The 26,466-nt window shown below is 50.6% G+C and overlaps 1 protein-coding gene and 1 pseudogene across 2 annotated transcripts in view; one reads left to right on the top strand and one right to left on the bottom strand.

The window, feature by feature from the left end:
- Positions 1-326: 326 nt before the first annotated feature.
- Positions 327-1,303, bottom strand: LOC308349817 (uracil-DNA glycosylase-like; annotated as a pseudogene). Its single transcript has one exon. The product of its transcript is annotated as a uracil-DNA glycosylase-like (transcript).
- An 8,688-nt stretch (positions 1,304-9,991) lies between these two features.
- KCNK12 (potassium two pore domain channel subfamily K member 12) overlaps positions 9,992-26,466 on the top strand; it is a 48,957-nt gene continuing 32,482 nt past the window's right edge. The window contains exon 1 of the mRNA XM_080814504.1: positions 9,992-10,745. Within this exon, the coding sequence (XP_080670630.1) occupies positions 10,355-10,745 (391 nt within the window). The 5' untranslated portion in view covers positions 9,992-10,354. The remainder of the gene's footprint in view (positions 10,746-26,466) is intronic.

Here is a 26,466-nt window from a genome sequence, read left to right as displayed (position 1 = left end):
TCTAGATAAACACACCTGACACCTTACAACCTCAAGTCTAACCTGCCAGGTAAAAACAAGTAGCAGCCAGCTGTACCAAAGAGGTGCTTCTGTCCCCTTTCTCCTTTACCATAAAGGTGATGGAAGAAGTCTCATGCCTCTTTGACCTCCACTCTCTTCCATATACTGTGACCTCAGGTTTTAGGCCAAAGCCGTGTTGCAAAGACAGCCATATGGTCCCAGGGTAGAACCTTTCATGCTTCTTTCTGGATCAAGCTGCTACTCTTGTCAAATACTTCAATAGCAGCTTCTAGAAAACTGCTCAGAGACAGTCCTCCAGCTCAGGGTCACAGATCCTTCCAGTTGATGGGCTCCTTGCCAGACTTCTACAGCAGTGCATTTGTTTTAGAAAAATGTCTACATCTGAAGAACCCTCTGTCCCCTCCCCGCGCCCACAGCGACAGCGGGGCGGGGGTTTGGAGGGTGGGGTGGTGGGCTTACGCAGCCTGTAGCACATAATAGGGCTTCCTAAGAATGGCACTGACTTTCTTCTGAGAGTAAGAGCCCCAGAGCAAGAAGACGGGGGCCAATGGAGTTCTGACTTAGCCAGGACACAACCGCATCAGTAAATTGCTCCCATCCTCTCTCCTTACGAGAACTAGCCTGATGTGCTTGGACTATGAGGACAGTGTTGAGTAAAAGAACACCTTGCTTGGCCCACCCAGATAAATCTCTGTGAATAGGATGAACGAAACCATCTATGTCCTTAGCTTTTTGTAAATGTTTTCTAAACTTGGCGGCGGTGGAACGGGTCTTCGAACCCTAAAGCAGAGCCCATGGGCTTAGGTGGGTCCACCAGACGGATCCTGTCCCAGGGTGACAACCTTCACCTTTCTTGGGGCACACAACACATCTGGGTCCACAGAAAGACTTGGTATGCGGGTAAACAGTACAATGCTTTTTTTCCTCTGCAACAAATCCCATTAGCTTTACGAAATATGGTTTTCCCAACTCTGCACCCAGTGGCATGTTCCAACTGTTGGGGAAACCCACAGGTACGCTGCATGCAGCACGTCTGAGCAGGGTGGCCTTGTTCCTCTGGATGCGGACCAACTGCCTGGGGCTCAGCGGCGAGGAGGATGATGTGCTGGGGTTCTCCTGCCCAGCCGGGGCCTTCTTGGCGGGGCTGGCCACCGCATCCCTGCTCTCCTCAGCTACTGCCCGCCAGGCCAGTCCAAGGATGGGACGGCTTGGGACTGCGGGCACCTGGCTTCCTGGCAGGGCTTGGGGAGAGGAAAGAGCAGAGCATCTTCTGGTCCATCATCTCAGAGCCCAAGAGAGGGGAGATGAGCTGCCCGGGAACCTGCTGTATCCACCAGCTGTGGCCGTCTGAAACTGGCCTGTGTATACAGTCTTTAAAAATATGTCAAAATCCACTTGGGACAAATCAGTACACGTATGGTCTTACCTATAGAATTAAAAAAATCTGGGTCAGATTTTTAAATAAAAGTTGAAATAGATACTTAAAAATTAAGAAGTGATTTGGAATGGAAAGAGAGGACCCACAGAGATGTTTAGACAAGGAATGCACAGATTTCTGGATGGACAAGAGAATTAGGAGGCAAGGAGTGGTCCCCAGTGGCCTTGTGGTAACTCCTCACTCTACGATTCTGGGCTTCATTTGCAAGCTCCTTGTAACCAGACAGGCCTCAGTGGCTTCATTAATCCTTGAGCATCATGCTGACATAAAGATGACAGGACAGGGGTGCCTGGGTGGCTCAGTGGGTTAAAGCCTCTGCCTTCGGCTTAGGTTATGATCCTAGGGTCCTGGGATCGAGCCCCGCATCAGGCTCTCTGCTCCACGGGGAGCCTGCTTCCTTCTCTCTCTGCCAGCCTCTCTGCCTAATTGTGATCTCTGTCTGTCAAATAAATAAATAAAACCTTTAAAAAAAAGAAAAAAAGATGATAGGACAGGGGCACCTGGGTGGCTCAGTCAGTTAAGCACCTAACTCTGGATTTCGGCTCAGGTCATGATCTCAGTGACATCAGATCGAGCCCTTCATTGGTTCCACACTTACATCACATAGTTTTGTACTTGACAGGTTCTCAGTAAATGTCTATTCATTGATTATTTGGGAATATACCAGGAAGCAGCAGAACAATCATAGACATTCTTAACAAGTTCAATTAGAAATCTCTTGTACAAATTATATATTATCTACAAGAGACTCACTTAAGATCCAAAGACAGAAATAGATTGAAAATAAATGGGTGATGGGGCAACTGAGTGGTTTAGTAGATTAAGCATCTGACCCTTGGTTTTAGCTCAGGTCCTGATCTCAGAGTCCTGGGACTGAGTCCCATATCAGGCTCTGCTCTCAGTGGGGAGTCTGCTTGAGGATTTCTCTTCTTCTCCCTCTGCTCCTTCCCCCACTAGTATACACTCTTTCTCTCAAAAATTTAAAAAAAAAAGTTTTTTAAATGAAAGTAAATGGGTGGAAAAAGACATTCTATTTAAATAGTAACAAAAAGTGGGGCACCTGGGTGGCTCAGTGGGTTAAGCCACTGCCTTCGGCTCAGGTCATGATCCCAGGGTCCTGGGATCGAGCCCCACGTCGGGCTCTTTGCTCAGCAGTGAGCCTGCTTCCCCCTCTCTCTCTCTGCCTGCCTCTCTGACTACTTGTGATCTCTGGCTGTCAAATACATAAATAAAATCTTTAAAAATAAATAAATAAATAAATAGTAACAAAAAGAGAGTTGGAGTGGCTAAACGCCATATAAAAGACTTCATTTTTTAAAAAACATTTTTTATTTACATTCAATTAATTAACATAAAATGTATTATTGGTTTCAGAGGTACAGGCGTGTGACTCATCAATCTTATATAATACTTATTTCTCATTATATCCCATGCCCTTCTTAATGTCCATCATCGACTTACCCCATTCCTCCACTCCTCCCACCCCCCACCCTGCCTCCAGCAACCCTCAGTTTGTTTTCTATGATTAAGAGTCTCTTATGGTTTTTCTCCCTCTCTGGTTTTATCTTGTTTTATTTTTTCCTCTCTTCCCCTATGATCCTCTGTTTTGTTTCTTTAATTCCACATATCAGGGAGATCATATGATAATTGTCTTTCTCTGATTGACTTATTTTACTTAGCATAATGCCCTCTAGTTCCATTCACATCATTGCAAATGGCAAGATTTCACTTTTTGATGGCTGTATAATATTCCTGTGTGTGTGTGTGTGTGTGTGTGTGTGTGTGTGTGTGTGTGTGTATAGACACATACCACATCTTCTTTATCCATTCATCTATCGATGGACTGCTGGGCTCTTTCCATAGTTTGGCTACTGTGGAGATTGCTGTTATAAACACTGGGGTGCGGGTGCCCCTTCAGATCACCACATTCGTATCTTTGGGGTAAACATCCAGTATTGCAATTGCTAGGTAGTAGGGTAGCTCTATTTTCAACTATTTGAAGAACCTCCATACTGTTTTCCAGAATGGCTGCACCAGCTTGCAGTCCCACCAACAGTGTAGGAGGGTTCCCCTTTCTCCGCATCCTCGCCAACATCTGTCATTTCCTGACTTGTTAATTTTAGCCATTCTGACTGGTGTGAGGTGGCATCTCATTGTAGTTCTGATTTGTATTTCCCTGATGCCAAATGATGTGGAGCATTTTTCATGTGTCTGTTGGCCATTTGGATGTCTTCTTCAGATAAAAAAAAGACTTTAATTTTTAAAAAAGATTTTATGTATTTATTTATAAGAAAGAGAGTGCACATGAGTGCACAAGCAGAGGGAGCAGCAGGCTGAGGGAGAAGCAGGCTCCCTGCAGAGCAAGGAGCCTGATGTGGGACTCAATACCAGAACCCTGGGATCAAGGCCTGAGCCAAAGGCAGATGTCTAAAGGACTGAGCCACCCAGACATCCCAAAATGGACTTTAAATTAAAAATTGTTATGACAGGGGCACCTGGGTGGCTCAGTGGGTAAAAGCCTCTGCCTTTGGCTCGGGTCATGATCTCAGGATCCTGGGAATGAGCCCCGCATCGGGCTCTCTGCTCAACGGGGAGCCAGCCTCCTCCTCTCTCTCTGCCTGCCTCTCTGCCTACTTGTGATCTCTGTCAAGTAAATAAATTTAAAAATCTTTAAAAAAATTGTTATGACAGACCAAAAGAGGACATTACATATTGAAAAAAAGGTAAATCCATCAAGAAGCTATAATAAACATATATGCACCAAGTAACAGAGCCCCAGAACAAAGCAAACACTGACAGATTTGAAGGAGAAAATGAATTTTACGATAATAGCTGAAGACTTACATACTCACTTATTTATTTATTTGAGAGAGCGAGAACATAAGTGGGGAGCACAGAGGCAGAAGAAGCAGACTCCTTGCTGAGCAGAGAACCCTGAGATCATGACATGAGCCGAAGGCAGACTCTTAACTGATTGAGCCACCCAGGTGCCCCTAAATACCCACCTTAAATAATGGATAGAAAATCTAGACAAAGGATCAGTAAGAAAATAGAGGACTATTCAGTCCAAAAGGAACCCCTCACCCAAATGCCAAGTGGAAAGAAAAGGAACATGATCAATCCTGTTATTATAAGCACCTCTGTACCATCTGCAACATTGCTTATCTATCACTGCTCAGATGCACTTCACTGTGAGGTGCCACCTTGAGCACCAAGGATACTCTCCTCTCAGGTCATAAGCCCAGGCTCAACCAACTCTGGTCCTCAGATCCCACAGAGTACGAGGGAGATGTGCCTACAGGAAATCTGGCATCAGTTACACCCTCTGCTACCAAATCATTTAGACACTTGTCTGAGCCTAGCCTCCATTCTGACTCCTCATCCTCGGAATAATTTCATTTCAAAGGGCCTTTTCCCCAGCTCCTGGTATGTGGTTAGACACTGCCCTCTATACACTTCCTCAGCATGGCTCTTTGACTTCAGATTCAGGGAAGACAAATCAGACATCTTTCCTTTCCATCCCAGAAGGTCCTGGGTAGAATTGGTTTCGCCCTCCTGTCACTGCCGGCACGACAACACGACCAGGGTCGAGAGGGTAAGAGGATGGTGAAATGAAGACGAGATGCAAAGAGATGGGGACAGGAGGGGCAAGGTAGATGATGTCCAAGCAATGCCAGTTTATTCAGAAGAGTGCTCTGATATAAATATCGTACAGAGACAATCACAAGGAAGCAGTGATCCATTGCATTCTTAGAATAGTTTCCACAGGTTGCCCTTAGAAGGTTTCTTAAGGCTCATGTGCAAACATCCTGACGCCAAGAGGGCTGCTTAAAAATGAGTTCCCTATAGATAAGTAGACAGAGAAGGGCCAAAGGGCATCCGGTGCGGTTTATGGCCCCTGCAGGAACAGCAAGTCAAGTTACTGATTCACGGGTTTAGGCCTGCATGTCCTGTTCCAGATAAGCCCCAGAGGGTGGTCGCGTAGGAGAGCTGAGACACATAGCACAGGCCCATTCTCAAAAGCACCTCAACTTATTAACCACAGGATTGCTTTAACCCTTAGGTTTCAAGGAGGCGCGAGTCAGGGCCTGGTTTTGTTCTCTCTCAAGCTACTGCGCGGCCTCCCACACCCTCCTCAGCCACAAGCTCTGTAATATATGGTGTGAGGAAATGTTTGCCAAATCATATAAAACATAAAAGGTCTTCCTTTTTCCTAATTCCGGGAGAATGAGGGAGGAGGGTTTCTGCCATTATACAACTCAAATGACCCTTGACATGACAGAGATGATCAGCTTCTCCAGACCCAGACTTTATATATACATACATTAAATTTATTTATATCTTGTTACACAACTAATGTGAGTAATAAATAATAGAGGAGTTCTGAGATCAGGAAGATCAAAGAGTTTTGGAGGCACCCAGGAGATTCTGAATTTGCTACTTGGAATGCAGAATTTTTCATGAGAATTTTACCAACAGAGATTAATTTTTAAGAGAAAGCATTTTCTGGATCAAAATTATTTTATTCAAGTTAATTTCATAATCAATTTTCTCTTTACTGCAGCTAAACTTTCCCCAATTTTTCCCATTTTTTATTTTAAAGAAATCATTGTCCTTGGGATCAATTTTTTTCTGTTTCCATTTTTTCAATAAAACAATTGATCAACTAATTGTATTTGTATTTTTAATAGCTTTCTTGAGATATAGTTCCTATATCATACAATTCATTCATTTAAAATATACAATTTGGTGCTTTTTACTATATTTGCAGAACTGTGTAATCATTGCCACAATTTTAGAGTATTTTTATCCTCCTCAAAGAAACTTCCATACCCATTAGCAGTCACTCCCATTTCTCAATTCCTTAGCCCTAAGCAACCACTAAATTACTTGTATCTATGTGGATTTTCCAATTCTGCACATTTCTTACAGATAAAATCATAGAATAGGTCATCTTTTAGTGACTGGCTTCTTTACTTAGTGTAATATTTCAAGATTCATTCATGTTGTGGCATGTGTCAGTACTCTATTTCTTTTTATTGCTGAACATGTCATTGTATAGATATACCCCATTGTATTTATCATTCATAAGTTGATGGAGACTTATGAATTTGATGGGTTATTTCCACTTTTTGGCTATTATTGATAAATGCTGCTATGAACATTCATGGACAAGCTTTTGTGTGGATATATCTTCCCATTAATTTGGGTATATGCATGGGCGTAGAATTGCCAGTTGGGTTGACATTCTCTAATTTTCCTAGTTAATGCTCCTGCCATTTTCTCTTATAAAAAAGAGAGACACAGAAAAAGTGAAGACCTGTACCTGCTCAGGTGTCTTATCTGAAGTTCTCAAGGACACAGAAGAATCAAATGATCCTTAGGATTGAAATGATGGCATCAAAGTGATTGAGTCAAAATACCCTACAAAGGAAAAGTCTTCTGGAAAAAAGTTCTAACCTGAGTTGAGCTGTATATATGAAGAGCTGGAGAGGAGGAGAAAGAAGATAGCACTCCAGCAGGGGCCAAGCAAAGGTCTGATGATTGGGCTGAGTATGGATAAGCAGGACATAGCAGAAGGTGAGGCTGGAATGATTTTCTGGGAATCACATCGGCAAGGGCTTTTAATGGCAGCCCCAAGGGTTTAAAGACTAAGTTTTTACAGCTGGGGGAAGCCATGGAAGACTGTGATCTAGGGACATTAGTCACATGATCAGATCAAATGGCATGATCACAGTAATGACTGGCAGATGCAAGCTGGATGGAGCTAAAAAGGGAGACATCTGAGATAGCAAGCCTTCATCCCTAGGAGGCCCCTGCAGCAATGCAGGGCCAAGGTAAAGGCTTTGAGAATAGCCAGCTGGAAATCAGTGACTTAAATATTGATTCAGTGGGCAAAAGTGGCATTCATCATGGGGCTGGTCCCCTAAAGCACCCCATGCCTATGTGCAGGGAACTCATCATTTTCCTATTATATAAATTGATTAGATCATTCAGAGTTGAGATTGATGCCAGGGGTTTGCTGCTAATCAAGCTAGAATAACAAGCTGGAGGACAAGGCAGGCCCTCTGCCAACTGGGCAAGGAGCTGGTCCAGAGGCACAGAACACTGCAGCAAAGCACTGTCCCTGCTCTGAGAGTCTGGGTAAAGAAAGCCACTGAGAGGTCTGGCAGTGTCCTTCAGCTGCATCTGGAGGCTTCCAGTGCCAACTCCTGGAATGACACTTCTCAGGGTTTCTGTCAGGACTGACCAATCAGGTGGAATCCAGCTCCAATGGTCCATGGCTGGGCTGTCCTTCCTGCCTACAGGAACTTGTAGAGATGGGGTCATTGCAGGGAAGAGAGAAGTTGGGGCAACAGCACTTCTGTAAAGCTCAAGAGGGACAAAGACTTGGGAAAAAATAATTGAAGTGCATTTTGCAAATAATAGCAATATTGTGCAATGGCAATAATTTGTGTTTGTTTAAGGCTCCCAGTATGAATGAGATATTCTTCCCCTCATGCAAAGGTTTCCCTGCCCCTTTCTAAGAAGATCACTGCAAAACTTGACACATGCCACTCACAGCCAGAAATCCTAGTTCTGACCATGGTGGTGAAGTTTCTTCTCATCTGTCTCTCCTAACGCATAGGGGAGGGCAGCTGGCTCTATCTACAAACCTGAACAGTATTTCTAGGAAGATCCAAGTCTCCAATGTGCCTCGTTTAAGAAAACCAATGCCCCAAGTCATCCCTTTTTGCTTTCTAATAGCTCTCCTGCTCCCCACCCTGCTCCACCACACCCCAGTCTCCATGTGGGGGCATGGGGTCAGAGGTACCTCGTTTCTAAGCTGGGAAATGCCCAAAGAGTAGTGGAGGCTCTTTCAGGAACCATTTTGAGCACCCTGACCCTTAAGGGGACTGACTATGCTGCCACCACTTCGGGTTGACCTTAGCTTGAGTGTTTTCTAGTGTAGAGGCCAGACAAGCTGGGAAATGGGGTGGGGAGATAGTTCTAATTTTGCCACAGTTCACCCACCTGAGGTGTCTAAACACAGTCACCACCATTGTTTTTGTTTTCTGTTATCTGCTTAGTCTCATCATCATCATCATGGGAAGGTGGTAGACAGAGAAGGGGCTGGCTGCCCTAAGAGAATGATCTTCCGTCCGTACGGAGGGCGTTCCTCACCAGAGAACTTTGTGACCCAGACCCTGCCCGACTGTTGTGCGGATAAGCTCCCACGGTAGCGCGGAGCACCCGCTGTTTGCCGGTCGCTGCGGGACGAAGGGGCGGCGATTCCCCGCCCCCGCCGCTCTCAAAAGCACACCCTTTCCTCCGCCCCCCACGCCGGCCTCGGGGGGGGGGAGCCCGCTAGCGAGCTTCCCCTGCACCTCTTCTACCTACCCTGCTCAGCCAGGTTCCTATCAAGGCTCCCCCACCCCGGGTTGAAGAAGTCAGGGAGCTAGGGTGGCGAAAGAAGACCCAGGAGCAGGGTGGGTCTGGACGCCTCCTCCTCCTCCGGTGACACCTCGTTCCCCTACTCGCAATTGACTCCTCCCCTCTTTCTGTTCCGCAGCGTCCTCGCCCTGTCAACACGCTGCTCAGCGACTGTACCTGCCGCCGACTGGGGGGAGGGGCATAGGGGAAGGAGAAAGGGAAACAGGGTTTGGGGAGCACCGCGCAGCAGGGTGACGGGCCTCGCCCCGCGCTGCAGGCCCCCGCAGCCCTAGCGCCGCCCGCCCCCGAGCTGCAGCACCGACGCGCTGTCCGCGGTGCTGACGCCGGCCGCCCGCTCGGTTGGGAGGGGAGGAGACGCCCTCATTCCCAGGTCGCCCGGAGCCGAGTGACCCCACCCCCATTCCTTCCCAGACGGGTTCATTTCTCCAAAGCAACCATCAGAGACCTAGCGCTGCGGAAGGATCCAGGAAGAAGCGAGCAAGAGGGAACTTAAACTTCGGACTGCAGTCCGAGAACCAGGTGTTGGAAGATTCGCGTCGTGTGGCCTCCAACCCCTAAGACCGCAAGGCACCTTCAAGTTGAGCAAAGTTTGGCGGCAGCTTGGAGATGAGAAAGGGATTCCGGAGCCGAAGCTCAGGGACGGGCCGGACGGGGTTCCCTGGCAGGGTGGCAGCCAGCACCGCAGTCCGGACACCTGCTTCGGTGCCCCGCATTTAGTGCCGCCAGAACGGCCGGGAGGCGTCGCAGCAGCCCAACTCCCCACCCCTTTCTTCCCATCCTTATCTACCCCCCCCCCCCCGCCCAACACCCCGCCCCGGGCGCCGGTGACTCCGCCTCTCCGTGCCGGGCGGCTCTCCGGCTGGAGCTGGAAAGGGAGCGCTTCCCGGGACTCGGCTCTGTTCTGAGGCTCCGAAGCCGACGCCGCCAGCTCAGGCCCGGGGGTGGGAGCGGACTGCCAGCGCAGCCTGCGCCTGGGAGCCGCAGAGAGGGGGAACGCCTCATGGGACGCCCCCGGGGGCTTTCTTCGTGCCCTGCTGCAGCGTCCCAGTCTTAAGACTCCCGGGCTCCCCTGCCCGCCCCGCCCGCAGCCCGCGGCCTGTCTGGAGAGGAGTATGAGGCCCGGGGCCCCGCGGACGCCGGCCATAGGGCGGCAGGGGCCTAGCTTCAGACCCCTGCACCCGAGGGTCGTGGGTGAGGAGCCGCGGGAGCCGGCGAGGCGTCGGGGCGCGGAGAGGAGCGTCCCAGCCCGGGCGCTCGAAGGGCCTCGGGACCCGTGTGCGGCCTGAGCGCCGAGGAGGCGGAGGCGAGGCGCCCCGCCGTCCGGGCTCTGGGGGAGGCGGCAAGGGGCTCCGCGGCGGCCCCCGACCCCTGGCCACCATCCTCACGCTTCTGCTCCCGCGGGGGGGATGTCGCGGCCCGGGCCCCGAGAGCCGCCCCGGCCCCGGGGCTGAGCTCCGGACCATGTCCTCCCGCAACCCCCGGCCCCCGCCCCGCCGCTGCCGCCGCCGCCTGCCGCGCCCCTCCTGCTGCTGCTGCTGCTGCCGCCGCTCGCACCTCAACGAGGACACGGGTCGCTTCGTGCTGCTGGCGGCGCTCATCGGCCTCTACCTGGTGGCAGGCGCCACTGTCTTCTCCGCGCTCGAGAGCCCGGGCGAGGCGGAGGCGCGGGCGCGCTGGGGCGCCACGCTGCGCAACTTCAGCGCGGCGCACGGCGTGGCCGAGCCGGAGCTGCGCGCCTTCCTCCGGCACTACGAGGCCGCGCTGGCCGCCGGCGTCCGAGCCGACGCGCTGCGCCCGCGCTGGGACTTCCCCGGCGCCTTCTACTTCGTGGGCACAGTGGTATCGACCATAGGTGAGCGGCGCGCCCCGCGCGCGTCTTTTCCTCTCCGTGCCTTTTACCTGCCGCCCTTTCCACGGCTCCGAGGCTGGGTCCGCGTCCCTCGGCTCCCCCCCTTACCTTCTAACAACCCACCGCCTGCTTTGGTCTTGCCCTCACCTCTCTGCCCGTCCCCCCTCTCCTGACCCTTCTCTTTCTTAACCGGCTGTCCGCGCGGGAAGTGCCCGGAGAGGCCAGTCTCTGGTGCTCACCCAGAGGTGACTCGCAGGCAGTGCGCCTAATGGGGAGCACCCTCACCCAGGCGCTGGGCTGACCCGCGGCCGCCCGCGCGTTCCAGCGCTTACCAACTCGATGACTTAACCTCTCTGTGCGCCTCAGTTTTCTCCTCTAAAGAGGACTTGTGAGAACAAGCGTCAGGGCCTGCTGTTTCCTTCCATTTCTCGCGCCCCCTGGGTCTGTTTCCTCATCCAGGTGATTTGGGAAGCCCCTTTTACCTCCACTCGCAGCGTTTTCACGTGTTTCTCCTTCCTTTCTTCTTTCGCCACGCGTTTTCCTTCAGTATCCTCCAGCCCTTTACCCTGGGGAGGGCGACCACTTTCCTTGATCTCCTTCCCACCCGCTTCTCCTACGGTTTACACCGCACCTCCCCCAAAGAAAAGCCCGTCTGACTTCGGAGGCCCGGACTTCAGCGCTCTCGTTCTGCTCCCCGCGGTCCCCTTCTTCTTCCACCCTCTTCACGACTTTCTCGCCCTTCTCCTTCCACCCTCTTCACGACTTCTCCAATTTCTTGACCTCTCTGGTTACCCTGCCATCTTTTCCAACCAGAAGTGGCACAAGGGGGTAGCTGGGTGGGGTGGGAGAGGGGGCTGGTTTCTCTATACTTTTTATTATCCCTTTTCCTTATTTTTGGTACAAGCAGCTCACGGTTTCACAACCATACACAACATAACATGCTGTGTAAGTACTCTTTTAGTAAGTCCCCCCACTTCTCCCACTTTTTTTTTAAAGGTTTTATTTATTTATATGAGAGACGGAGATCACAAGTAGACAGAGAGGCAGGCGGAGAGAGAGGAAGGGAAGCAGGGTCCGTGCTGAGCAGAGAGCCTGACGCAGGGCTCGATCCCAGGACCCTGGGATCATGACCTGAGCCGAAGGCAGAGGCTTTAAGCCACTGAGCCACCCAGGAGCCCCACCACTTCTCCCACTTTTACCCTTTCTCTGAACATCTCCCGCAGAGAATCTGGAACCACTTACTGCCACTCCACCCCTTCCTGGTCTGTCTTCTTCTCCTGTCACCCACTTTCCCCATCCCTCCTTTCCCTGGGCCCTGGGTGTCATGTGAACAGACCTCCTCCCCAGCTACTACAGAGTGCAGAATAAATACAGGATCTCCACTTTGGTGAGATTTTGTGTATCCCATCTGCTCCTGCTTTGAGTCTCAGGGTAGGAGAAGGCATTGGGCTGGCCATATCACTAGTCACCCCAAGGCACTATCTCCTGGTGGTAGTTTTGGAGGAGGGGGCTGGATCCACTGGGGTGAGAAGTGGGGGATTGTATGGACACAACTTCCATGGGTAGGCTCTGGGCTAGTTTGGTATGCCAGCTCAGAGACAGGCACAGACTAACTGGCCAGTGTAAGCCATCGCAGATGGCTGCTGGGAGACAGAGAAAGACTTCATGCATGTGCAGGATATGAGCAGCTAGAGATGTGTGTCTGAGTGTATATGTATAGTCTACGAAAGGGCTTCCTTTCCTTCAATGATTTTTCGTGTGTCATGCTTGATCTGATTATTTTAAGTAGAAAAGGCAAATATGGCCCAAGCCCAAAGCACACACAAATTGGATAAAAATACCCTTTAAAAGCTATATCATGTTGTTATGGTGATTGAAGATATAAAATGACCCCCTGGAAAAAAATCCCCTTTTAAGAGCTGCATCAAGTTGCTATAGCAACTAGAGTTTGTTTTTTTTTTTTAAGTGCTTTAAAAGTACTAAGGATGCTTAGTCCTAGAAGATGACATCATGCATTCATAGCTCATTACAGATTTGTGTTCTTCCTCTTGTAAACACACCCTTTTGCTTTCCTGCACCTAGAGGCACACCTGTGCACATGCTGGGCGGTGACCGCATTTCTCTCCCTCTTACACGCTCTGGCTTTAGCTTCCTAATGAAACTCACAGGCTAAAGGGAAGGCTGTTAGCAGCATCCTCTTCCCCTACAGGCAGTCAGTCCACCCGAATCGGGCCCCATGCCAATGACCTGTGGTCTCAGCGCCTCTCTGATGGCACTCTCATCAATTTCTTCATTCACTGCCCAGCCACAGCTCCTAAAGCTCCTCTCAGTCTTTGCACAAAATCAAGTCTGTGTGTTGGCAAATTGTTCCAAGCCCCAGCCTTTAATGTACTGGCAGGATTGGCTGTTCTTTAGTCAAGCAGAAAGGAGCTATGTTCTCTTTCTAGATTTGTGTTTTCAGATGTAGGCAAGCAGTGTAGGAGGGCTACACTCAAGCGTGTGGCTGTGTTACGAATGACCCAGCACACTGTTTCCAAAATCTGCTGCAGGGAGACATGTATTTCTCAGGGGAGCTGCACTCAGGGACCAGAATTAGGCTGCGGACAGCTTAGCATTGAACCAGACCTCTGCAGGGATGCCAGGACAGCCAAGCGAGCAGCAGCATCGCTGTCAGTTATCCACCTGCTCTAGTGGTCTGACCCAGTGGTTCAACTCAGTCACTTCTGTCCGTTAGATAAGTTCTGCTGAATCCCAAAGTAGCACGGTTGTCATTTCAGCCTTCTCTTGCAAAATGTACTTCCATGAGATTTAACTAAACACGTACATACGTCAGTTTCTCTTCTGCTTACATAGTTTCTTTCCCTTAAATGCTCTGAGTCTTCAGAGACAATTATTGTTAGTGTTGGTGCTTTTATGATTTAGCAGTTCAGGGAGCCAAAGCTCAGTCCAAAAGGATTGTCTGCCTGTCACCTACCTTATTAGGTGAGAAATTCGCATGCACTCAGTTTTATCTGATCAGTGAAGATCATGGTGTATATGGTCCATGCTGCAGTGTGGACATTTCTTTTTTGCGGTTGTGTGGACCCTGCTAAATGATGCATCTAGATTTTAGTATTTTTTTAAAAAACCCTTTTATTTATTCTATAAATATGATATATTGTGTATGTCAGACCTGGTGCTACATTTTGAAAAGTTAAAGCTTATCCTATGAGACACAGGTTAAAGCATATTCCAACGAGAGATGGATCACACTGTTTATGGATGGCATATCCTGGCTATTTTCACTAAAGAGGACTGGAACAAGGAGGAGACCTTCAGTCCAACCCCATGTGGTGCAGAGTGTTAAGGAACTTGTTTCAGGTCACAGTTAATTATATGTTCAGCTGGGTCCAGAATCCATGTCATGCAGTGTTCGGTCTACCAATTTCATGCATATAATTGGTGGGCACATCCTCGTTTGAGACTGAAGTATTTAATAATGGGTGTGCGTGTGTGTGGGTCTGATAGCAGGGCAGGGCTGGGCAGGAGGACTTGTCTGTTGCTCAGGCCAACTGATTAAGTCCAGAAAAAGCATGAAGGATCAAACATATCTTAGAAGTCAGACAGACTAGAAGCATCTGGCAGGTCTAAACTGAGAAGGCAAGAGGCAATACTAAGAAGGTCAGAGACAAAGGTGCTAGTGAGTAGGAGACATTGTGATGTTTATCAGAATGGTATAAGACAGAAACCACTTGCTTTCTGCCTTTTGTTGCCCTGGGGTTGGGGTGTGTGTGTGTGTGTGTGTGTGCGCGCGCGCGCGTGCACATGCGTGCGTGTGTTTGTGCACTCATGCACACGTGTAGGGAAGGGGAAGAAGGGGCAGGAACGGGCCTTCAGCTAGAGGGAGACACAGAAGAAAAGTTCAGGTGTTACCACGTGTATTCAGGGTTAGATCGAACATCAGGATAACATGAATTCTTTGTCTGGACATTTAGCTGGAACAGGGTCCCATACCCAGAGCTGGGCATAGACACATGTGTGTCCACATGGAACAGATCCAGGAATCATGGCCTCTGATTGTTCAGCAGTAAAATAAAAAACCACTCTGCGGTCTAAATCATTCATCTTGATGGCTCACACTGAACTGAAATCCTGGGTCATTATTATTTCTTTCATTTATGCTATGTGACATGTTCCTAAGGGGTTGAAATCAAGTTTGCTTTAATGTGAGTGCATTCGTTTATCCAGTCCTCCATTTAACAAAATCCGAGATGAGCAGCACTCATCATAGATGCGTGTGTGCCCCTGGCCCCATCATTACCTGCATCTCCTGTGATTACATGAACTCCCACAGGTAGAGATGGTGGCCTGTGTTCTTTTAGCCCCAAACAATATTCTTGGAGGGAGTGTTCTCGCTCAAAGATGGCCAAGTATTAATCCATCATTTCACAGCCTAAAAGACGTTTTACTGGTTTACTTTGAAAAGATTCAGAGGAAACTCTCCACTGGGGTTTTAATTATGCAAGGGCTGTCAGATTTACACATGGGGAAGAACATATTTAAAAGTCTTTCTCAAATGGCAGCCTGATATAAACAGAAATATTTTTGCTTCCTTTTATTAGGTTTTCTGGCAGCGTATTTTAGCTATAAAGTCAAAACCACGCTGCTGTAGACGGGATGGTGTAGGTATGAGAAGTGTCACTTTGGCACTGCATAATTTTGCCTGCTACTTTCAGAATTAGGCACACTTAATTATTCAGCCGTGAGATTAGTAACAAGTCCTAACTTTTTTCCTCCTTTTTAACATGGATTTTTAAAGCCGCTTTTGCTTCAAAGGAAACTAAGACATTATAAGACTGAAATGTCACCACCACACTGACATTTGGTTTTTTCCTGACATGTCTGTAATCCAGCCGGAGGTGGCTGTGAGATCCCGGGAGCCGAGGAACATTCCCAGGAAGGAGAGGAGCACCTCTCCTCCCATATTGCCCTTACCGACCACTTCTTACTGAAAGATGATGCTGTGACAACTTTGAAGGACATTTAGGGAAGAGCTTCAGGATTAGATGGGAGGTGCTAGATGGAGAGCGGGAGAGGCGTTCTCAGCCTCGCCCCATCCTCAGCCCCCAGCCCTGGCCCCAGCACGTGGGAGACAATCGTGATTTCTTTAGTGAACTACACAGCGAATCACTCATGATACAGCTGCCATTCTCTGTCACACCGTTTGTAGGGAAAAGAAAGAATACTGATCTGTGTGGAGCCAGTTCCCTTTCGTGAGTGTTTTATCCTCAGTGTTGTTTCCGTGCTTCCACGTTGCCTTCCCGTGCTAATTTTAGTGGGTGCATAATATTCCATCTGGTTGATGTTCTATAATTTACTACCCCTATTGCTGGGAAGCTGGGTAGTTCCCTGTTGAGGGCTATTTTGAGTAATGCCACAGCAATCTTCTTTATGCAGATGGCCTTTTCTTTCTGCAATATCTCCTTGGGTTGAATTCCCAGGGGTGAAATTGCTGAGTCAGTGGACACTGCTGTCTTCCTGGCTTTGGTGACCAGCCCCTTCGGAGTGAGGGACTCTCTGGTCTCCCCCAAGGCTCTACGTGGCCTAGCAGAGACTGGACGGCTTTCCAGCTGATTATTCCGTGGAAACAGGCCACTTGGTTTTCCCCATGACTGCATTCAGTCCCAGAGGCTGAGCCACCCCTTGAACAAGGCTATGGCTTTGACACTGCCAGCCTCTACTGATTTCATGAGAGGTGCTTCCTTTGGGAAGTTGTGGGTGAGTGAAGAAGGGCAGGAACAAGGAGCAGGTGAGAGTAGCTGCCAGGCCATTAAAGACTGAGAGAGAGGTCCAGTACCTGGACCCTCTTCCCTCCTATCCCCTGCACTCCTGGGCCAAGCCAGCTGAGGGAGAGCATCCTTCCCCTTAGCCCTGCCTGAGCCCCAGCCTGAGCCCCAGCCTGGAATGGTCCAGAATTGTGCCACATGGATCAGAGATCTACCCCCTAGGGGATTCCAGCTGGACGGTACTATAAAAGTCCTCCAGAACTTCTCACAAGCACTTAGACCATCTTGCCCAAAAAAGCCAAAAGCATCCCGTTATAGAAAACAGACAGTAGCAAATCTCCTCTGATTAGAGGCAGGGGCTGGAGGCCTGCCCAGCAGGCCTACCCTCAGATGCTATGCTCTCCCCCGCAGCTTCTCCAAGGAGCCCTAGAGCTCCTCTAAGACCCACCGGAAGAGGGCTAATTTAGCCTTGTTCCTCATTTCACATAAGGTTCAGAGAGGGGGAGAGGCTCCCCAAGGTTACACAGCAAGTCAGAGGAGCATTACATCGAGGAGAAAGGGGAAGAGCATGTAGAGAGGACAGTAGGACACTAGAGGAACAGCAAATAACTCGGGTGCCTTGGAGGCATCCTCCAGGGAAAAGCTCCCGCTCCATCTGAAGGTGGTCTGTGTTTGAAGATGGATTCGGTGCCCCCAGCCCTGCCAGCTACAGTGGAACTCTCCTTGCCCTTACGTGGCTGCCTCAGATTCAGAGGAACTGAGACAGAGCAAAAGGCTACTGCGTTCCTGCGGTTACTCCCACAGGGAGTAACTGGGGTCTTTCCCAGTCTTCTGCCTAGCTCCGCTGACTTCCTCAGGACCCAGGGCAGGGACAGGGGCTGCCAGCCAGCAACCAGGTTGAGGGTGGGGGTGCAGGGGGCATGTTGGGCCGTCTCTACCTCTCACTGCACGCAGGGGCAGTGATGGGATTTCTGTGCAGGGAAGAGTGGGGAGGCGGAGGGTCTCGAGGCTGTGGGGACATAGGACCTTCCATGGAACTGGGAAGAACCTTTCACAGTGCACAGGAAGGGGCAGGGAGAGAGCAGAGAAAGAACCAAAGCTCCTCGGCCCTCAGCCCTGTGCAAGCTCTTGGCTACCACCCCTGCTGCCAGTCTCCACCCCAGGAACTTCTATCCTGAACCCGCCATTTGCAGGCCAGCCTCCAGGCCTTAGGTTTTCCTCACGGGAGTCTAGGCCTCGTCTGCTAGCCATCAGCGGCAATGCTGGAGAATGCTCTGGACCCTGAGTTCTCGGCTTGGTAACCCCCAGCTCAGTGCTAAGCTCCCACCTGGGCAGCAGGTCAGCGATGACTGGTATACCTGAGCCCAAGAAAGACCAAGCTCAGGGGGACCTGCTCTGTTGCCTCCCCCAGATCCCAGAGGACTCACCCCCACGTGAGCCTGGGATGGAGCTTCTAGAATTTTCTAATTGCAGCTCGTACTGTGTCTGGATACAATGTTGTTGTACTCACAGTAACAGCGCAGACCAGAAAGGTAGAGTAGCACAAAGCAGGGCTTCTCAAACTAGAAAGTGCATGTGGATCCCTGAGCTCTTGTCAAAATGCAGGTTTCTGGCCTGGGGAACACTGAGACTCTGCATTCCTAACAAGCTCCCAGGAATACCCCCATCATTGGTCTCCAGGCCGCACCTGTCCTAGCTGGGTGGAGAGGAGCAGTGGCAAATCAGGGGACCACAGCTGAGACCCACCTCTGCCCCTCACTGGCTGCGTGGCTTAAGGCAGGACTCATCACCACCCGGCACCTCAGTTTCTCCATTCCTTAAAGGAACGAGTACCCAGAGTCCCTGATGTCCCTTCCAGCTCTGATGTCCCCGTGTCCCGGAAGGCGATCTCCTCCCACTGTCCCAGGGCAGTGTAGTAGAGACTGAACACACGGGCTCCGCAGCCCACCCGGAGTCCCAGTCCCGGTTCTGCCACTTACTAGCCCTGCGCTCCTGGTGAGTGGGTATACCTCCCCGCACCTGGGTCTCCTCTGGGAAGTGAGGATAATGACGGTTCCTGCCCTGTGGGGTGTTACTGTAAGGACTAAATGAGCTAGGCCATGTGCGCTGAGTGCCTGGCTAGCCCTTTGGAAGCTTCAGCTGCCCAGAGCTAGGCAGGCCCTTTTGGCAAGCCCCACGTTGCCTCACTGTGCAGGAGGGAAACTGAGGCACTACTCATCCCCCCTCAGCTCAGCCGCATCTACCACCCTGTACACAGCCCTCTGGGCCTCAGCCACCCCTGCAGCGGGGCCTCTGCTGCCCTCTCATTGGTCACTGTCTCTGGGGCGTATTGTTGTCCTGCACTGTTGCATAACTGGCTTGGGAGGGTGCTTTTTAAAATGCATTTTCTTTCGTTCCTCAACTAGAATGTCTTACTAATGCTTCACGTGTGTGCACTTTCATCTTTTTAAAAAACCAAATGAATGGCTGAGTGGTGGTTAGACCAGTTTCCCCTGGCACTTCTCTGTTCCCCGCTCCCAGAACAGAGGCCTGGCGAGCCCACCCCCTGCCCACCCTCGTGGTCTCCCTCATGGGCTGGGCCCTCCTGGCAGGGCAGGTTGTGGAGCTGAGACAGGCAGAGCCCAGCGCCAGCTGAAGTTCGGCCCGGCCACACCTCTCTGAGGTGGGCCTGGTGCTGGGACTGTGGGTGGAGGCCTTTGGAGGATGGCGCTGCAGCAAACAGCCCCACTGTGGGCTGGAGCCAGTGTAGTGCCCCAGGTCGTCAGGCCCCCACGGCACTGACATTCTTTCTCCAGGGGGCTACCTCAACTCCCCTGACAAGCAGAGAAAGCATTCCCAGTCAGAGACTCCTAGGGTAGAACAGGGGAGGCTGCAGAGCCTGCCAGCGTCTCCCCGCTCCAGACTGTACCCTGCCAGCAGCCGGGGCCTTTGCTGTGGGGAGCTAGAGGGACAGCTGAAGCCTCATTGATGGTCACCCCCTCATAAATGTGCCACGCTTGCCGGTTTACTGTGCTATCACCCATGGTTATTGACGACACCAAAGAGGATGCTATTATCCCATTTCACAGACAAAGAAATAGGCTCAGAGAGGTCAAGTGACTTGCCTGGGGTCACAAAGCAAGTGAGTCATTGGCAGCATCGAGGATTCAGGACCCTGACCACCCAGCATCCTCTCTGCCCAAGCCCTGCATTACCAAAGATGGAGAAGGATCAGAGCCCACCCTGGGGTCTGCTGGGTGGTGGGGGTGGAGGAGGAGAATAAGAGGAGGTATCAGCAAGGGTTCAAGGCCAATTTAGGGACTCAGATTTGGCAATGCTGCGCTCCCTGCAGCCCCAGTGGCTACGCTGAACCAAGGACTGCTATCTTTCCATCCTTTACAACCTACTCCTCTCTGTGAGGGAGGCTGCCAGGCAGATGAAAGAAGGCAGACAAGCACAGGGCTTTGTGCAGAGCTCACCAGAACTCTGGAGTCTGTGCGGAACTCGGTGCCAAGCTCCTGCCCAGAAAGGGGACCCCAGGATCTCAGGGCCCTCAGCCTTGCACTTGGGCTAGCAGCAGTGGACATGGAGAGGCAGGAACACAAAACCAAATAACCAGAAGGTCCACACACCAGCCAGCAAAGTCTGGGGACTGGGCCAGCTCCGTTCCTGAGGGCCAGCTGCTTTATGGAAGACTCTGCTCAAGGTCATGTCCTGGAGGCAAACCTTCCCAGGTTTCGGGAGCGCATGAAACCAAGCACCTGCCAACGTACCAACCCCCACCCCGCCTCTAGCCGCTCTTAGCTTCTGGCCACCCCTCCCCAACCCCACTCCACCCCAACCCTTCCACTCACCCCACCCACAGATAACAGGCACTGTAAGCCTCTAGGCCATGGCTTGTGCTGTTCTTTCCACCCAAGATGTTCTCCCCTTTTTCTCCATCTTCTTCTACCAGTGAACTTGGTCCTCAAGGCCCAGCTCAAAAGGGGCCACTAGCGTGAGACCTTCCATGAAGTTCCTCTGCCCCCAGACTTGTGGTAACTATTTGTCTCTATGTCAGTTTCCCTGGAAATAATGCAAGCAATGTCAGAAGCTGCCCTAGGACCCAGCATGTAGTAGGTGTCAGAAATTACTCTCCCTTCCTCTTCTTCCAGGCTAGGAGCTCTGTCTTAGTGGGGCTGGTCACTGCTGTAGTTAATAATGGCTATGCACCGAACAGCTACTATAAAGGGACACTGTGTTTGGATATAGATGGAGATAATTAAAGCAAAGAGATAGTTTCTGTAAATCATGGAGCAGAATGCTTGGCACAAAATAGGTGATTAATCAACATATGTTGAATGGATGGAATTAATAAATGAGTGTGAGTAACTGAAAACCTTGGACTGCTAGACATAGTAATAAAAAAAAAATTTTTTTTTTTTTTTAATGCAAAAAGCTGGGCCCAGGCTGGGCTCCAGGAATCTCCCTGCGCCTCCCTCTCCCTCTGCCCTGGAGCCGGAGGGGCGGGCTGGGCTCCGGCCCCTCTGCTGGGCCACTGGTTTAACGATCTCTCAGCGGCTAGTAGATGTGCAGCGGGCAGCCAGCTCATGCTGGCGGGGCTTCCCCTGGCTGGTGGTGTTGCCTCCATGGCTCTCTTGAGTCCTTTCCTACCCTGCCTGGGGTCCTGCACGATCCTTGGCAGGAAACCACACCAGCCAATTCTGAGCCTCAGCCTGTTACCCCAGGAGTGGTAGCAGAAGTTCAGTCCTGAACAATGAAGCGAGGCTTCTGGTCGCAGCTCTCCCACTGACTCTGATTCCCTGTCTGGCCTGGCCTTGGCCACGGGCCCTGGTCCCCAGCCCAAGGAGGCCCTGCTGAATTGTGCCCCTCAGCCCAGCAGGGCTACCTTCCCCACCTGCCCAGGGCACATCCCTTGGGAACCACATGTTGGTTCAAAATTGGACAGAAGTTTTCCCAGTAACTAAGCCCACTGCACAAACTGGGGAAAAACCACTCCTACCCACACAATCCAGCACCATCACAATGCCTCCCAGAAATACTTGGGGAGGCTTTTATTGGAATTGGGTGTCCCAGCTTTCTGGAAAGTTACAGTTGAGATAAACACAAACCCCAAACCACACTCCGTGTAACTTCTTCCTAATCCTTTCCAAATGGCCGCGATCTCATTCCCTGCTGCCAAGTGTTCTGAATTCCGAGCTCCTCATACCGGGGCCTGCCAGAAATGCTGCAGAGACAGCCCAGGCCCAGAGGGAAAGGAACACACAAAACTCTGCCCACGTTGAGCTTGTTGGCATTTGAGGAGGGCAGGGTGCATTTTGGAGACCATGCAGGTTTTGATGGCTGGCTTCTATTTTTAAATGGAGGGTAGGGAAGGGAAGGAAAGGTGAGAAAGCAGGTGAGCCACTGCCAGGGAAGGTCTGAAAGCCCCAGGCAGCAGGCAGGAAAGAGGACCCTTTCTTTGGAAGTAGAACTTTGGGGCCCTACCCTGCTAGCACCCGTGGGAAGTGGGGCAGGGCGGGGGGAGCTGCGTCTTCTGATCTCTGCCATGCCCCCTCGTTGGCTGGCACAGGGCTTGGCACATGGGAGGGGCTCCAGGAGTATCTGTGGGCTGAACGGCTGTTTCCAAGATTCTCAAGTTTACCTAGGCACCCGTTTATGAAAAAGTAAAATGTGAAAATCTGACGATTCACCTTGTCCAAGAAAGCTTCAGTTTGCAGAGGGAGTATCCCAGGGCTTCTGGAAGTAGAGCCAAGCACCTTGGTGCATGGAGTGAACTGCACTGTGCAACCAGTGTGTCCAGGCCCCACAGCCGTATGCAGTCCCCTGTGCTGACATCACCACCTACGCACAAGCCCCAAACCCCTGAGGCAGCACAGTCCATAATGGCAAGAGACTGTGGTCACATTAGTGAGCACGCTGCATGGTCTCGTGGGCATCTGAGAAGCAGGAGTGCCAGGAACTGCTGTGGCTAGTATGCCCTCGCACCCACGGGGTGGCACCCTGGACAGCACGCCTACTGTGCGGAAAGGGCCATACCAAGCTCCCCAGCTCGTGCTGCTCAGTGGGGCAGTGCCTGTTGTTGCAGAATGAGGAAATCTGCATCGCCAGCCGATGCCTTGCAGCGTGACACAGGGGACAGGGAGAAGGCTAAGAGCCCTGGTCTGGGGTTTGAATTTCAGCTTGGTCCTTCAGTAGCTGGTTGCTGGGACATGTCTCTTCCTTGATCACTGAGGAAGCCTTGCACGCTGCCTTCCCCTGCTTCCTGCTCCCATCTGCCGAGGGTGACCCATCAAAGACTCAGGGCTCCTGTCCCTCAACCATCTCATCTCATCGACCACTGTGTTCTTCTCAGTCCCCCTCTGCAGGTATGCAGTTCTCCCGCTGTCCTTGCTATGACCCTGCCCTACCTTCAAAGTGTTTGACTCCAAACATCCCTGCTTCTGACCACCACCTCCTGTTCTTCCAGCTCTCCTCCTCTCTTGCCTCCCAAACAGTGATCCTGGGACCTCAGGACCTACAGTGTCCTGCTCTTATGTTTCCGTCATCTTGTTTGGGACCTCACTTCTTTTCTAATCCAGCCTGGATTTACTCCCTCTGCAGGGACCCTTAACTTCCTTGCCCTTCTCCGTGTGTGCTGGGCCCTTACCCCTGCTCTGCCACCATCAAAGCAGCAGCTTTCCACCTGTTCCCCTCCCGCACCCAAGCAGCTGACTGTGGCAGGAGAAAACAATGCAAACATGCTGGCTGATCCAACTTTACCTTAGTGATCCCTGGGTACCAGCTGGGAACTCCAACTGGCAGGCCCTCCTACCGCCTTCCTACCATGTCAGTTCACCCCTTCTTCCCGCCCCTCCAAACTCCAGCCTCCCACACCCCTCGCTCTGCTCACACTTCATGGAGAAAATGAAAGTAATCAGAGAGGGACTCTCTTACCCTCACACCCCTAAATCCACTCACCATATGCAGTGGCTGTCCCTGTTATGACAGCAGATGAATTGTCCACCCATCCCCTTTAACTTGCTCAAAGATTCCATTCCTGCCATTACCCACTCCCATGCATTATCAGAGTGTCCTCGATGAGTATGAAACATGCTGTATTTTCTCCCTTCTCAATAGACCCCTCCCTTGACCCCTGCATCATCCTCCGGCTACCTCCTCCTTTCTCTGCTCCCATGTATAGGAAAACTTCTCAGAAGGGTAGTCAATATCTCCCTTCTCCCCTCCCTTCTCTTCCGGATCCACATCAATCAAGAGGTCATGCCACCTTTCCGGAGTCTGAACTTGCAAGATTTCCAGCAGCCTTCTGCAAATTCGATGATGACTTCCCCGTTCTCCCCTTACTCAGCATCTGAGCAATATTAGACATGGCTGACCACTCCTCCTTCTTGAAATCCTGTATTCTCTTGGCTTCTGGGACAACATGCTCTCTTTTATCCTCCCTGGCTGGCTTCTTCAGTTTCCGTCCTTGGGTCCCTTCCTGTGTGTGGCCTTTCAGTGTTGGAGAGCCCCAAGTTCGGTCCTCAGACCCTTCTCTCTGCCCTCTCTTCAGACAGTCTCATTTCACTTGTGGGGGATCAAAAGTCTTTTTCCTCTACCCTCTTAGATTCAGTTTCTGGGGCCTGCAAATTAAACTGACAAAGGCCAGATTTGCAGGACAAAGGTATTATTATGTTTCTGCCTGGAGGCCTTTTAAGGAAAGAACTGAATACTTGAAGAAGCAATTGGGCTAGGGGCTTACATGCCATCTTAATGAAGGGCAATAAATTGTGAAGTTATAAGACAAAGGAAAGAGGGTTTAGCTTTCTAGGAGTGGTAAGTTGTAGTCAGGGGAAACTAATGAAACATAAAGGTTATTTTAGTAGGATTTTTTAAAAGATTATTTATTTATTTATTTGACAGAGAGAGAGATCACAAGTAGGCAGAGAGGCAGGCAGAGAGAGAAAGGGAAGCAGGCTCCCTGCTGAGCAGAGAGCCTGATGCAGGGCTCAATCCCAGAACCCTGAGATCATGACCTGAGCCAAAGACAGAGGCTTAACCCACTAAGCCACCCAGGCACCCCTTTAGTAGGATTTCTTATGTAGACTCAATCTCATGCAGTACTAGGGTGATAAGAGTGTCTCTGGTGATTAGGAGTTCTTTCTGGTATGGTCGAGGGAAGGGAAGATATCTTCACAAAGGAAATTTTATACCCTACATTTAGGCAGATAGGGGAAGAAGGGTAGAGGGGTTTTCTTGCGTCTGCTGTTTCTCCATTGCCTTCAGCTCAGAATAATCCTATGCCAAAGTTGCATATTTTGGGTCTGCCTACTCCCATCACCTTGCAGCCCATGGCTTGAAACCCTGTCTATCTGCTAATGACTTCCACAAGAATAACCCCAGTCTTCCCCACTAACCTTCTGTTGGGTCCCCAATGTTGGGTCCGTGGTCAAAGGAGCGAGACTGATACAAAGTGAAAGTCAAGCAAAGCTTTATTTCACGCCAAGCATCAAGAATCAAACCGACCGTCAATCAGACCGGTCGGGGCCGCCCCTTACAGAGAGGACGACCCCTCTCTGGTTCACAGACTAACTTTTATAGAGCAAAGGCCATGTGGTTGGGCCTGGCCACACACAGGTGGCCAATGAAATTGTAACACACAGAGAAAGCTGCACAGTCATGCTAGGTGACCAATTGAATTACAATTTACCCTAGTAGACATTTGAACCAGCCTATCACGTTGGTCAGAATTGGCGCCCAAAAGGTGCCCAAAGGGCGGGGCCCATACTCCTTGGTAGCTAGGAAGACAGTATGCGCCCCCACTGATTGAATGTCTCCACCTGGCCTGACCCATCCTTGTATTTGGGCTGTTACCTGGGACTGGTTTCCCGGACTTGCTTTTAAGTAAGTTCCCCTGGGGGGGCAGGGTCAATTTAAGTTTTACTGCATAAACAACAAAATGGCTGTTCAACCGAGGTGGGGCCGTTCTGGCTAAATAGGCCCTTACACTTCAAGACCAGAGGTCCAACTGCCTCCTTGACATCTCTATGTGGTTGGCTAATTGGGTATCAAAACTTAAAAAGACCAACAATAGAACACTTTTAATTATTGCCCCAGCTCAGTCTTCCTTATCTGAATGAAAGTCACCAACATAAGGAGCTGTCCTGATTCCTCTTTCTCCCTCACCTTCTATAGCCAATCCATCATCAACTCCTGTCAGTGCAGTCTGCAAAACATATGCTGATCCCATCCCCTCGTCCCCATGCCCATCACTACTGTCTGCTCCGACCCCCAGTGCCACTTGTTGCTGGGACAACTACATCAGTCTCCAACCAACCCTCAGCTTCCTGTCTGCATTGTGACAACCTCTTCTCTACACAGCAGCCACAGAGAGCTTTAAAGGTATAATCAGATCAAGTTCTTGTCCAGTTTTCCACTTGAAAGGCTTTAGTGACTTCCCATTGCAGGAAATCGGATTCCTTATGCTCCTGTCACTCCACCCAAAGTGGATGTTAGACCTCAGGGTACTTGCACTTGCTGTCTGTGCTCCTTAGAGCACTGTTCTGTGCGTCTCAGCATGGCTGACCACTCAACCACATTCAAGTCTCAATGTCGAAAGCTAAAATGTCCCCCTTTGAGCAGTCCTCCCTGACGCCCACCCCATGACCCCTGCTCATTACACTCCCATATGTTATTAGAGCACAAACCACTTTCATAAATCATCTGGTTCATCTGTCTGTTTGTGTGCTTCTCTGTTGCCCAACCTCTGGCCACTCCCTGCTTCTTGAGAGCCAGGTTCCTCTCTCTCTCATGCATGGTTACATTCCTGTCACTAAGCATAGCTCCGGGTGTTTGCTGAACAAATGAATGAACTTCCAGAGCTTCAGTTCTTGCATCTTTAAATGGAAGTAATAACAACAGCTATCTCACTGGTTGTCGGGAGAATGACAGGAGATAATGAGTGCAGTGCTTAGTCTGGCCCTGGCATTTAATAGGCACTC

The sequence above is a fragment of the Martes martes genome (assembly GCF_963455335.1).
Source record: "Martes martes genome assembly, chromosome: 9".
NCBI lineage: Eukaryota > Metazoa > Chordata > Mammalia > Carnivora > Mustelidae > Martes > Martes martes.
The sequence above is the reverse complement of the archived record's forward strand: the minus strand, read 5'-3'. Positions and strand labels throughout refer to the sequence as shown.